Source organism: Emys orbicularis, chromosome 9 (assembly GCF_028017835.1).
Source record: "Emys orbicularis isolate rEmyOrb1 chromosome 9, rEmyOrb1.hap1, whole genome shotgun sequence".
Lineage (NCBI taxonomy): Eukaryota > Metazoa > Chordata > Testudines > Emydidae > Emys > Emys orbicularis.
In genome coordinates, this window is record NC_088691.1 from 14,992,372 (window position 1) to 15,006,608 (window position 14,237).

Here is a 14,237-nt window from a genome sequence, read left to right on the forward strand (position 1 = left end):
TGATAAACTTTAAATGATATCACTTCTCAGATACCTGTGATATCTTCCTACTGGTTTTCCAGTCATCCATAATCTTCCAGGGTAGACAAAATCTGGGTTCCTAATGTGGGTTGTTTTGTTTTTTAAATAGTGGAGGAAAAGCAAAATGCATCTCATAGGTACAAACAGAAACCTTTTAGACCTTCTTTATACATAATCAATTTTTTCCTTTGTAGTTTACTTTTAAGAAATTCTAAAAACCCTTCTTTGAGTCATGACTTCAGCTGAAAAGTACCTAAAATTTGATCTCTACTTGTAATTAATGCTTAATGAAGAGTACCAACTTTCTTCGGGTTGGTTGGGGACATTAAAAAAGGACTGGGGGTGGGGAGAGAGATGATGTGATTGGAAAAAATAGATTTAGAGCATCATCAGTAGTATCTAAGACTTTTTAAAAATATATTTATTAGCAGAGTCTAATAGATTTCTAAGGTTATCTTTCTGTTAAATCTGTTACTAAGCATAGTCACTTAACCCTATTACTCCCTACCCTTCTCTTTTCCTCTGTCTCCACTCTCCAAGAAAATTAAATACACACAACTGTTAAATCGAGAAACAATTTCTCCGAATTGTGTGCGTGTCCACAAATTGGATTTGGGTTTGTGAGATTTATTTGCTTCTTCACAATGTATTTTCTGAAAGGTTTTTAAATTAAAACTTGTGTGTGATGTGTTGCGTTTATGTAAGACGTAGGTTTTGTCTATGAGATCATGACAACAGAAGTAATAAGGATGTAAAACTTAACAGTTGAAAAAGGAGGAAGGAGGAATTCTTAGGCCTTATTTACAAGAAATAGTTGCACCAGTTTAAGTTAAGATGGTTTCAACTGGTGCAAAAATCTGTATGGGCATCTTTTATTTTAAGAGTATCTTATTTTGGTTTAGTTTAAATTGATTCCTAATCAGCTTAAAGCAAATTGTAATAAATGTGGTTTAACCAAAATAGATTTGTATACAATGCCTTTTTCATTAGTTTAATTAAATCTGTTTAAAGACATACCTTAAGTTAAACTGGTACAGCTTGCTTGTGTAGACCAGGCTTTAGTCATATGTTTAGAATTTGGGTTTTCACACCTATTGAACTCTCACATGCCAAGTTTTGGGCTGAAAGGTTTTTTATTAAAGACTTACCAGCCTGTTGTTCTCTTTAATGGTTGGGGACAATTCCAATCCATATCTGAGTCCTCCTCTACAAAACAGGAACAACAAAATGTTGACATACCTGATCATTCTAAAGTTTAAAAAATAAACAAACAAGCTTGAAAATGTTTTTTGCAACTGTAGGGGCTCTCAACTTTCTGGCATCCTTAATATATTATAAAGAAGGAAGTACAGACACTTTTTCCCTCTGCGGATCACATTTAAGGTTGCATAGTTTAAAAGCATGTCAGCAAATGCAAATGTTATAGGTTCTATGGCAACAGTCATTTGCATACAATGCATAGTCTGTATAATTTAGGATATACATATAATAATGTTTAATAACAAAATTTAACAAGAAATGCAAAAATACTAATTTTATGTTGGTGAAATTTAGCCAAGTTAATATTGCTGTAGGAACAGGTGGCCTTTTTTGTTTCCTAACTCTTATATTTATATTAGGGCTGTCGCTTAATCGCAGTTAACTCATGCAATTAACTCAAAAAATTAGCTGTGATTAAAAAAATTAATCACGATTAATTGCACTGTTAAACAATAGAATACCAATTGAAATTTATCAATTATTTTTGGATGTTTTTCTATATTTTCAAATATATTGATTTCTATTACAGCACGGAATACAAAGTGTACAGTGCACACTTTATTTTTTATTATAAATATTTGCACTGTAAAAATGATAAAAGAAATAGTATTTTTCAATTCCTCATACAAGTACTGTAGTGCAAACTCTATTGTGAAAGTGTAATTTACAAATGTATATTTTTTTGTTACATAACTGCACTCAAAAACAAAACAATGTAAAACTTTAGAGCCTACAAGTCCACTCAGTCCTACTTCTTGTTCAGCTAATCGCAAAGACAAACAAGTTTGTTTACATTCACGGGAGACACTGCTGCCGGCTTCTTATTTACAACGTCACCTGAAAGTGAAAACAGCGATCACATGGCACTTTTGTAGCCGACATTGCAAGGTATTTACGTCACAGATATGCTAAACATTCAGATGCCCCTTCATGCTTCAACCACCATTCTTGAGGACATGCTTCCATGTTGATGATGATCATTAAAAAAAAATAGTGTGTTAATTAAATTTGTGACTGAACTCCTTGGGGGAGAATTGTATGTCTCCTGTTCTGTTTTACCCGCATTCTGCCATATATTTCATGTTCTAGCAGTCTCGGAGGATGACCCAGCACGTGTTCATTTTAAGAATACTTTCACAGCAGATTTGAAAAAACACAAAGAAGGTATCAATGTGAGATTTCTAAAAATAGCTACAGCACTCAACTCCAGGTTTAAGAATCTGGAGTGCCTTCCAAAATCTGAGAGGGACAAGGTGTGGAGCATGCTTCAGAAGTCTAAAAAGAGCAACATTCCGAAGTGGAAACTACAGAACCCAAACCACCAAAAAAGAAAACCAACCGTTTGCTGGTGGCATCTGACTCAGATTATGAAAATGAACATGTGTTGGTCTGCTCTGGTTTGGATCATTATTGAGCAGAACGCATCATCAGCACGGACACACATCCTCTGGAATGGTGATTGAAGCATGAAGGGACATATGAATCTTGAAGTGATTGAAGCATGAAGGGACATGATTAATCATGATTAATTTTTTTAATCAGTTGACAGCCCTAATTTATATTATAGCATTTTATAAAAGTATGGTATGTTAAAGTAAAAGTGTAGTTAGGAAATACAAAAATTGCTACACTTGCCAACATTTTCGAAAATTTTGTAGAAAACATGAGTTTTGAACCACAGTAGATATATTCTCTGTCCCTATTCTCTTAATAGACGTTTATGTATATTTTCTAATAGCTTAGCAGCTTTGGCAGGGAGGAAAGCTTTCAGTTTTGCAGTAGGGTGGCAGATGTTAAGAAAATGTAGTGAAGTGCATCATACGGGTCTCACTGAAACATACATGTGACATAGTCTCATGCATATTCATAGTCTGGAAGAAGCTAATAAGCTCCAATTTTATTTGTTGTTTTACCCATTTTTGTCTCCCTTTGCCTCAAGGTGTTATGAATTTTCTTTATATAAGGGGGAAAAAAACACCCTTTGTTCTGTTAAGATGCCTGATTTAATATTTAATTGAATATGAAAATTCTTAAAAAAGTAGTGACACTTTCATCATCTTAGACATGCTTATAGTATTTCAAAAAGACCAATGTTGAGCTAATTTACCCTTGTAAAACACTTTTAGTTAATTGCAAATATTCTGCAACATTATGCTCCATTGTATTTCTTTTAGGTGTCTAAAAATGAATGGTTCTTCTAAGAGTAGTGTCCCTCTGGGTGCTCCACTTCAGGTGCGCGTGTGCCCCACATGCCTTTGATCAGAGATTTTCATTAGCCGTGTCTGTTCGGCCTCTGCGTACTCTGCTGATATTGTTGTACCCATCACTGAGGGTCTATCAGTCTGCATGGATGAATAGCCTTCAGTTCCTTCTCAACTATCTCAGCCTGTGATGAAGCTCGGGCGTATCCGCATTGTGTGCGCCTACGCTACCTGCTGATTTCAGTCTAGCAAGGTTTATTTTAGTTAGTTATTGGGAAGTTTGTTTTATTTCTTCCAGGGAGGTCCTTCCTGAGGGGCATACCTGGTTAACGAGGGTTTAAACGCTGCCTCACATGTAGAGAGGCTATTGTGGTCAACGGCAGACACTCTTAAGTATGTTCATTGCCTACAGGAGTTGCACATTCCACAGAATGTAACTTCTGTGTTGCCCTCAAATCCAGGGCAAGGAAGAATTGGGAAATCAAGCTGTAACTATTAATTATGGCACTTTCCCTTCACCTTGCTTTGGAAACAGGTCACAAGAAACCCCCCTGTACACCAGTCTCCAGAGATATCTAGTACCCCTTCCATCTTGGTGCAGCAGTCTCGCAGAATGGGAAAAGCCTTAGAGACCTCAAGAAGAGGACCTCTAACTCCAGTCTAGGAATCCACTTTGAAAAGACCTCACTTTCTGAACAGGTAACAGCCTCAGAATCTAGTCTCAAGGCTCAATCTTGCAGAGGCAGTGGGCTCCTCCGGTACCGTAGCTCTTCTGAAAGTAAGTGTGGCTCTGAGAAGGTGCTGGTACCATCTAGCAGAGATGGTCTGAACAAATAGGTCTCTTCTGGTACTTCTGTTGGGTTCTTCAGTACTGTGTAAGATTAAGCCTCCAACTATGTCAGCACCTTCTGTGAAGTGCTCAAAACCCTTGGTACTGTCCTCCAGGGACAAGCCTACAATACAATCAGTGCATATCACAACCTCACTCGGTGCTGCAATTCTACTCTGCTTGATTTGCAAGACTTTAGGTGCCTAAAGGATTTATTGGTGACTGCTGAACTAGAGTCTCCATTGCTTGCATCTCTTGGTACCGAGAACCACTTGCTGTCTGGATCCTTATACATCTCTTGTACCATCTAATTCACCTCCCTTTTTGGTTAGGGGAAGAAGAGGACGATGATGGAGACCTCCCTTCAGTATCATCAGTCTTTGACCAGGGTTCTCCTAAATACCCACATAGGAAACCCCTTTCATAAAGAGAGAGGGAGAATGTCTGGCGACATGGTTCTTGGTGGGATCATCCCTGTATGCTACCCCTTCCCCCCCCTGTGCTTCTCAGAGGCCATATTGGGATCCTTGGTCAGCTTATCACTAACAGTTCTCCAAGGTTCAGATCCTCTCTCACTGAGATGACAGGGAGACTGAAGCTTCCCCTCCCCAGCACACCACTCAACAGGAGGAAAGGTTTGAGGATCAGGAGGCTAGGACAGAAAGAGAGCCTACCCCTCAGATTGCCATCTCATCCTCATCACCAGATGAGGCAATAATACCTTCTCCTCCATCTATGGCCGATGATTTTCCTACTGTTTCAAGACCTCATTAAACACAGGGCAGATTCCCTCCAGATACTACTTGAGAAGGTTAAAGAATCTCAACTCAAGGTGTTGGATGTTTTTCACTCTGCGGCATCATCCGGAGTTGCCCATCCTATCAAAAAGGCTCTGCAGGAACCTGCAAAAACCGTTTGGCAAACCCTGGCCACAGTAATGATGAATTCAAATTGTAACAGGTGCAGAGAAGAGCTACTAGGATGATACAAGGAATGGAAAATCTACGTTATGAGAGGAGACTCAAAGAGCCTAACCAAAAGAAGGCTATGGGGAGATATGATTGCTTTCTGTAACTACATCAGAGGGATAAATACCCGGGTGGGAGAGGAGTTATTTAAGTTAAGCGCCACTGTGGACACAAGAACAAATGGCTATAAACTGGCCATCAACAAATTTAGGCTCAAATTAAATGAAGGTTTCTAACCTTCCGAGGAGTGAAGTTCTGGAACAGCCTTCCAAGGGGAGCAGTGGGAGAAAAATAACTTAATTGGCTCCAAGACTGAGCTTGATATATCATCCCCTCCATGAATTTGATGGAACTGACTACGATGGCATGTGGCCCATCAGTGATTGCCAGTAGCAAAAATTCCCAACTGCTGGACATGGGGCACTAGCTGGGAGGGCTCTACACAGAATTCTTTCCCAGCTATCTGCTGGGGGGATCTTGCACACATTCTCAGGGTCTAACTGATCACCATATTTGGGGTCAGGAAGGAATTTTCCCCTGGGTCAGATTGGCTGAGATGCTGGGGTTTTTTTGTCTTCCTCTGCAGCATGGGGCACAGGTCACTTGCAGGTTTAAACTAATGTAAATGGTGAATTCTCTGTAACTTGAAGTCTCCAAAAAATGATTTGAGGACTTCAGTAACTCATCCAGACGTTGGGGGTCTTTTTCAGGAGTTGATGAAGTTCTGTGGCCTGCAACGTGCAGGAGGTCAGATTAGATTATCACAATGGTTCCTTCTAACCTTAAAGTCAGTAGTGACAGACTACCTCTATCATCAGGCAATCATAGCATACCTGTACCTTGATGATTGTCTGCTTGAGGATTAGTCATACTAAGAGGTGTTGACTGTCATGGAAAGGGGACTTTCTCTGTTCTTGGACTTGGGTCTTCAATTGAATGTTGGAAAATGCACACTGACTCCCATATAGAACATACAATTTATAGGGGCATTCCTGGATTCCTTGGCATCAAGCACCTTCCTTTCTGTGAACAGGTTCATGATGCATGTCCGAACTATTCAAGGGAGCTCTCAGACTTCAGTCAGAAACGGTCATCGACTTCTAGGACACTTGTAGGCTTGCACTTTCATGACAGAACATGCGAGATTACACCTCTGCAGTTTCTAGGGCTGTCTCAGGTCAGTATACTTGCCAGACAGACACAGCCTAGACAAACAAGTGTCAGTTCCTCAATAGGTGAAGCACACCCTAGATCAGTGGAAGGTTCATCACTACATAGGCAAGGGAGATTACTTCCTTCAATCGACGCCATGGTAACCATAACCATGGATGTATCTCTGTTAGGATGGAGGGCCCACCTCAGTGCTCCCATGGTACAGGATAGATGGTCGCCCCAAGAAATCACCAGGGGGTATGAAAGTTCATGGGATTAAAGTCGACCTGTACTGCAGAGGTACAACAGATATTACTGAATAGTAGGAAAATTCTACAACAGTAGAGAATATTTAGTCACTGGTGTGAACTCCAGAAAATTGTTGCTGAATTTGCCTCACTTCTGCTTGTTCTGGATTACCTGCTGCAACTAAAGAAAACAGGACTGTCAGTGCTCTCAAGATTCGTTTGGCCATCTTAACTTTTCATACCACAATTGAAGGGTTTTCACTGTTTGCTCACCCTACAACCATAGGCTTTATGAATGGTCAGGGAAATCCTTTCCCACAGGTAAAAGTCCCCAGGTTGGGGCCATAATTTATTTCTTAAAGCTCACGAAACCTCCTTCTGAACTGATGGCAACCTGCTCCTTACTGAATTTGTCTATGGAGACAGCCTTCTTCGTGGCTATTACATCAGTCTGCAGAGTAGGAGCAATTGGGGCCTTAATGGCAGATCCTCCATTCACAGTATTATACAAGGATAAGGTTTCCTTAGTCACACCCCAATTTCTTTTCTCAAGTATCTTCTGAATTTCATCTGAATCAGATCATTTACCTAACAATTTCTTGCCAAAGCCATGTAATTCCAATCTGGGGACTGCTTTTCATACTCTAGATGTCAGGAGGGCATTAGCTTTCTGACTAGATAGTCTAAGAAATTTCCAAAATGATTTAGTGCTGTTTTTTTCATTTGCAAACAGATCTAAAGGTTCTGCTATTTCTACCCAAAGACCAGCAAATTGGATTTCTGCTGTGTAATTTGCTTGTTACATTGCAGCCAGCATTCCACCTCCTTCTTGTGTGCTGGCTCACTCTATGAGGTCAGAGGCTACATCTATAGCTCTACTTAATAGTGTCCCAGTATCTGAGATCTGCAGAGCTGCTACATGGTATTTGGTACATACCTTCTTTAGATGCTATGCCCTAGTCAGTGCCTCTAGTTCTGATATGGCAATTCTTTCCTCCGTTCTGGACTCGATTCCAAAGCTCATTTCTCGTTACGGGGATACTGCTTGGCAGTCATGTGAAGTGGAATGCTCATAGGGACATTACTCAAAGAGAGGGAGAGAGGTTACTCACCCCGTGCAATAACTGTAATTTTCAAGATGTGTTCTCCTACAAGTGTTCCACTTCCTTCCTTCCTTTTGAGTTTTCTTCTGAGACTTGGTGGTGGGTGGAGAAGGAACTTGGGGTGGTTCACCCGTGCAGCCTAATATAGTCTCATTGTATGCATGGGCTTGAGCAGTCACTGCTAAATATAATCTCTGATAGAAGGTGTGTGGGGCACATGTGCACATGAAGGGAAGCACCCATAGCTAAACACATCTTGAAGAACTAGATACTGCACAGGGTGAGTAATCTCTCTCTTCTGAGTAATCTTGCCATTTCACAAAACATCAATTTAAGCAAATTTTGCACCGTTAACAGTCTGAACTTCATAGTCTTTAGGCCCTGACTCAGGAAAGCATCACTATTCAGGACAACACTTAAATATGTGCTTATCTTGGTGCCTTGTGTGCAGGCACCTAAGTGCTGTTCTGAATAGGACTGAACTGAATTAAGTACCTTCCTATATCAAACCTAAATTAAGAACAAATCAGGGATCAAGAATATTTGAATATTGTGAATATGACATCAATTGTTACTAATATGGCAGAAATGGTTTTATTAGCGTCTAGTCTCTGCAGTGGCTTATCGTACAATTAAATTAATAAAATATATTTGTAGGGATAAGACTTTTTTAAAAGCACTTTGTAAACATGTTTTGAGCAAACAGCATGTCAACATTTTCAGTAAAATTAAACAATGTTATGTTTTTCTTGGCTGTCCAATTTACATTTTACAAAATTTGAGTTTTGATAAAATACAAAGCTACTTCAAGTATGTTTAATTTTTTTTCAAAGCGGGAGCTAGGTAAAGATAACAAAGTGGTGTGCATAAAGATGTTAGAGCAGGATTCTTTCTATCTCTTTATCTATTGTCTAACACAGCTGGTTGAAAAAGCCAGAATATTTTTTGTGAATTTTTTTTGTTGAAAATTCAAAAATTTTCAACCAGCTTCAATGTTCAATAGTTGGATTTCTGTAAGTTTAAAAAAAAAAAAAAAAAAAAAAAAAAAGGAAAGAAAATTCCGTAGTCATTTGATTTCACAGAAGACGTCAGCAGAAGGAACCTTTTATTTACGGTTCTCTAGCATGTTAATTAGTTGTTAAGACAAAATGGATTTAAAAGGAAAAGCCTAGATTTAAATATTTGTTCATAGTGAGTTGACATAGTCTTATTGAAGATGTAGATGATAATGCTACAATTATTTTGACAGTAAGGTTTCTGATGTAGTATGTAAACATTTGTTTGTCATTACAGGGAGTCTGAAACACACTTTTCTTCTGATACAGACTTTGAAGATATTGAAGGAAAAAATCAAAAACAAGGCAAAGGAAAAGTATGTTCGGTTTATCAGGGATATTGAAACACTTGAAATTTTGTGCAGACTGAGAAGTGCAAGAATTGTTTTAATGCTGGTTAGGTGCCTGTACCATTGTGAAAACATTGAACTAGGAATATCTAAAATTTCTTTCTTTTAAAAAATGCAAAGTAATGAATGTTGGAAAACATAATCCCAACTATACGTATACAATGATGGGGTCTAAATTAGCTGTTACCACTCAAGAAAGAGATATTGGGGTCATTGTGGATAGTTCTCTGAAAACATCTACTCAATGTACAGCAGCAGTCAAAAAAGCTAACAATGTTGGGAATCATTAGGAAAGGGATAGATAATAAGACAGAAAATATCCTATTTTCTCTATATAAATCCATGGTATGCCCACATCTTGAATACTGTGTGCAGATGTGGTCACCCCATCTCAAAAAAGATCTAATGGAATTGGAGAAGGTACAGAAAAGGGCAACAAAAATGATTTAGGGGTATGGAACAGCTTCCATATGAGGAGAGATTAAAAAGAGTGGGACTTTTCAGCTTGGAAAAGAGACGACTCGGGGATATGATCAAGGTCTATAAAATCACGAGTGGTGTGGAGAAAGTAAGGAAGGAAGGATTATTTACTCCCTCTCATAACATAAAAACTAGGGGTCACCAAATGAAATTAATAAGCAGCAGTTTTAAAACAAACAAAAGGAAGTTTTTATTCACACAACACACAGTCAACCTGTGGAACTCTTTGCCAGAGGATGCTGTGAAGGCCAAGACTATAACAGGGTTCAGAAAAGAGCTAGATAAGTTCCTGGAGGATAGGTCCATCAGTGGCCAGGATGGGCAGGGATGGTGTTCCTTGCCTTTATTTGCCAGAAGCTGGGAATGGGTGACTGGGGATGGATGACTTGATGATTACTTGTTCTGTTCATTCTCTGAAGCATCTGACATTGGCCACTTGTCGAAAGACAGGATACTGGGCTAGCTGTACCTTTGGTCTGACCCATATGGCTGTTCTTATGTTCTTACATTTGAAGTGATTTGAAAGTTGCTTTTGATTTGATTGCAGACCTGTAAAAAAGGGAAAAAAGGCCCAGGAGAAAAGGGGAAAGGTGGAAACGGAGGAGGGAAACCTGCTGGTCCAAACCGGATGAATGGACATCACCAACAGAATGGTGTGGAAAACATGATGCTGTTTGAGGTTGTTAAAATGGGAAAGAGTGCTATGCAGGTAAGATTTGAGTCTCTTTAGGCTTAAAGGGATGCTCAACTTTAAATTTGGCTGCAAATTTAGTAAAAAAAAGTTTTTATAAATATTAAACCCACTACAGGTTTTCCCCCCAATTTTTAAACAATTTTGTTTAAAGCTCTTTAAACAAATATTCCCCTACAGTGTTTGAACTCCAGATTTTGCATCACTAAGAACCTAAATATGAAACTGACTGACTGAGTTGGTTTTCATTGAGAGATGAAAACGTAATGTGTAAATACTGACATAAAATAGTTTCTCAAATATAGGATGTTTTCATTTGTTTACATATGATTTTTAACTTATCCCTTTAAGTAGCTTGAATGACTAAATAGATATAGATCATGTTTATAGTTATCAGGGGCACGTAATAACAGTAAAGCTGCAATATAAAGTATGTGGGAGTTACCAGTGCTTGCTAAAAAGCTAAAGTAGGGAGGATTAAAACTAAGGGTAACATGGGAATTCTTAAAATGGGCAAGGATAAAATTCCTGGTATTGAGTAAAGTTGCTACCACTAAAGGTCTATCTATTTCTGCCACAAATTAGTGTAGCTTAAATTATCTATTGCAAATCTATATCACATGAGCAGGAGCTGGATTGGATTCTCGCCAGGAAATTTGAGGCTGACTAATACGGTTCTTGATCAGGCACTTTTCCACCTCCCCTTACTAATAGGATTGCAGAGCCTTTGCACTAAATTCTGTCATTTGGAGGAAGCACAATATTTATATGCTTTTGGTCAGCTGCACACACTTAATGGTCAGTTTTGTGCTTGTATATATTTACATGGTAAAGCAGGCATCCATTTCTTGAAGGAAAGTATTGTTATAGTAAAGGGTGATTCAAAACATTTACTCGGTGTCAGTCAGTAAATTTCAAGGGTTCCATTTGTGTGTTCCTGAGAAGCAGTTGAGAAATACTGTTCACTTTCTCATCAATTTGTTAAAAGCTAATAGAGTTTTTGTTTTTTCTTTCTACCTCTTCCCCCTGCCCCATGACCCAGTCTGTAGTGGATGACTGGATAGAGTCATACAAACATGACAGAGATATAGCGCTTCTTGACCTCATCAACTTCTTTATTCAGTGTTCAGGCTGCAAAGGTAAGATGTATATTTTTGGAAGCATGTTAAGTTAAAATACTTTCCTAGCTATTCTACATCCCCTTTGTTTAGATAATTGCCTGCCAAATCTCTCTTTAGTAGTCTTCGCTATTATTCTGATGCTGTAGTGAGTACCTTCTCGCTCTTAGGGTTAGTCTATACTAGGCAGTTGTACTGCATTCATTATACTGGTATAGTTAAAATTGTAGAATCCTCCTAGACTGGGTGCAGTTATGCCAGTATAAAAGTGCTTTATATTAATATAGCTCTTCCGTACAGAAAAGGGAGTAAGTACACTGATATAACTCATTTTATAGCATAATAACTTCATCCACACTAGGGATTTTACCTGTGTAACTATTTTAGTTAGGGGGATGACTTTTTTTAACCAAAATAGAAACGCAGGTGAAACTTTTAAGTTCAAATCAGACTTTAGCCAGCCTACATGGAAAAGACTGTTTTTTTTTTTTTTTTTGCCCCTTGATGAATTTCACTATAGTTGAACATTCCAGAAAGACTTTCAGCAATTTTGTTGGCACTGATTGTCATGCTATGCCTCTAATTTGTTCCATTTTAGAAATTGGATTTGAGTTGGACATTACTAAATAGTTTTATCTCTTGCAAACATTTTAACTTTGAAGTCTAATACAGCTTTTTCTTACTTTTTTTTGCTTTGAAAGATCTTTATTGAGTAGTCTCAAGATAGGTGGCCTAGAGAGGCTCTTATGTTATTCCTGTGGGGTGTTGTGGGTTTTTTTTTTTTTAGCCTTGTGATTCCCCTCCCATCAATCTCGCTCATTCGTCTCTATTTTTCTCTTAACTTCTCCCTTTTCAGAAGAAGAGACTCTAGATGGCTCACTCCAGAGTCACTGGGGTAATATTCTAGATGGGGGGGGGGTGTAAAGTGATGTTCATCAAGCATTTCCTCATCCCTTGAACATGCACATTACCTCCAATACCCCTCTAGCGCAGAGGTTCTCAACCTTTTTCTTTCTGAGCACCCCCCACCCCACGTACTCTTAAAAAAAAACTCAGGGCCCAGTGAGTGGGGGTAGGGGAGGAGCCCTTGGGCATAGACGTAGTTTTACTTCTATTGAGGGGGAGGGGAAGGGTCCGGCGGGGCTTGGGCCCAGTTCCTCATGGTGGGACCTGGGGAGGGAGCACCATCTCAATCCCCTGACTCACCTCAGTAGGCCACCCAGCCTGTCTGGGTTGTGGAGGGGAGGGGTGGAACCAAAAATTATAACTCAAAGTGGGGACTCAGCTCAAAAAGTTGAGAACCGCTGTTCTAGAGCTCCCTACACTTCCAAGAGCAGGACTGAGTTCAGTAGTGCATCTTTTTGATATTGGCACCGAAGTTCCAGAGTCCTTTATTGTTTACCATGATCCATGTCATGAAGCAGTGAGTATAGTTGAAATAGGAACCAAGAGGTCTTTTTTATGCTCTCGTATCACTTTTTAAAATCTACCTGTTAATGTTTGTAATGTCTGTAGCTGAAAACTTCTTCTAAAACATTTTATGGTACCAGTAAGTGTGGAAAATGATTATATGATTCTATTTAACACCTTAGATACTGTAAGGTTAGTTCACATGAATGCAATCTCTCATCCAGTGCTGTGGTCAGGTGCAAATGCCATTCATTCTCAGAAGTGAGATATTCCACGTTATCTACAAAAGCAGGTGTGGTACTTGGGACCTAATATTTTGCAATGATTGTAGTTCAATCTTGAGTAGGAGAGGTCTTCTAGGAGCCCCCACTTCCCAAAACATACCCTTTGTCATCAAAGGCATCACACCACATCAGACCTCTGGGTGAGGATTGTGGAGATTGGTTCACTCTTGACTTCATTGCTGTGCCTTAGTTGGCTGGAGAGGATCCTAAAGATGCGGTGGTTCCTCTCATTTGGAACTCTGAGCAACCTATCTCTACAGTAGTTCTAGTCCTTCCTGCCTTAAAATTTGAATTTTCAATTTTCAGCCTTGAAAGTTTGATTTTTTTTTTTTATTTTTTTTTGGTTTATTTTTGCCTTTGGGTTTTTTGAGGGAGGGAGCGTTGATGAAAAGAAAGCTATAAGATGTCATGTTATATTCCTCATTCAAATACTCCTTGTTTCATTTTGAGTTGAGCTTGTCACCTTAAAATATCTTGTCCTTAGTGATTATCTCACAATTGCATTATTTTGCAGGGAATTATGTAACTTTGTAAAATGATTGTATTCAAATGTATCAAACTAAATTTCTCATAAATAATTGCGTCTGTACTTGTAGAAATGGGAGCCAGCCAATCCATGTTTTTAGACTGAAAAATTGATGTACTTCTAAAATATTTTACAATTTGAAGGAGAATATATGAATCTTATCTATTAAATTTGTATATATAATGTTACCAAAATATATGCGGGTGCTTCTGCTGTTTAACATCAATAGTTACATTAATAGTGCTCTAAAGAATTTGTTAGTGTACAGACAATGAATATGTTTGACTAAATCATATATTTTTTCGTCTTTCTGTATAATTTTATTTTATATGAAAAACTTCAGATGTTTAAAGTCCTATAAATTGACAGTTGTCTGAACTTTTTTCAGATGCTAGCTAATATGTGATGCCTCTTTTATATCTACAGTATTAGTAATCTAATGTCTGAATTGTAGGTGTTGTTACAGCGGAGATGTTTCGACATATGCAGAATTCTGAAATAATCCGAAAAATGACTGAAGAATTTGATGAGGTAACTGTTT

General features: G+C 38.5%; 1 protein-coding gene across 1 annotated transcript in view; it reads left to right on the forward strand.

Moving 5' to 3' along the window:
• The window catches only part of STAG2 (STAG2 cohesin complex component), a 178,293-nt gene that overhangs the window by 62,451 nt on the left and 101,605 nt on the right, over positions 1-14,237 (forward strand). The window contains exons 3-6 of the mRNA XM_065411203.1: positions 9,076-9,154; positions 10,215-10,376; positions 11,401-11,497; positions 14,151-14,227. Of these exons, the coding sequence (XP_065267275.1) occupies positions 9,076-9,154; positions 10,215-10,376; positions 11,401-11,497; positions 14,151-14,227 (415 nt within the window). The remainder of the gene's footprint in view (positions 1-9,075; positions 9,155-10,214; positions 10,377-11,400; positions 11,498-14,150; positions 14,228-14,237) is intronic.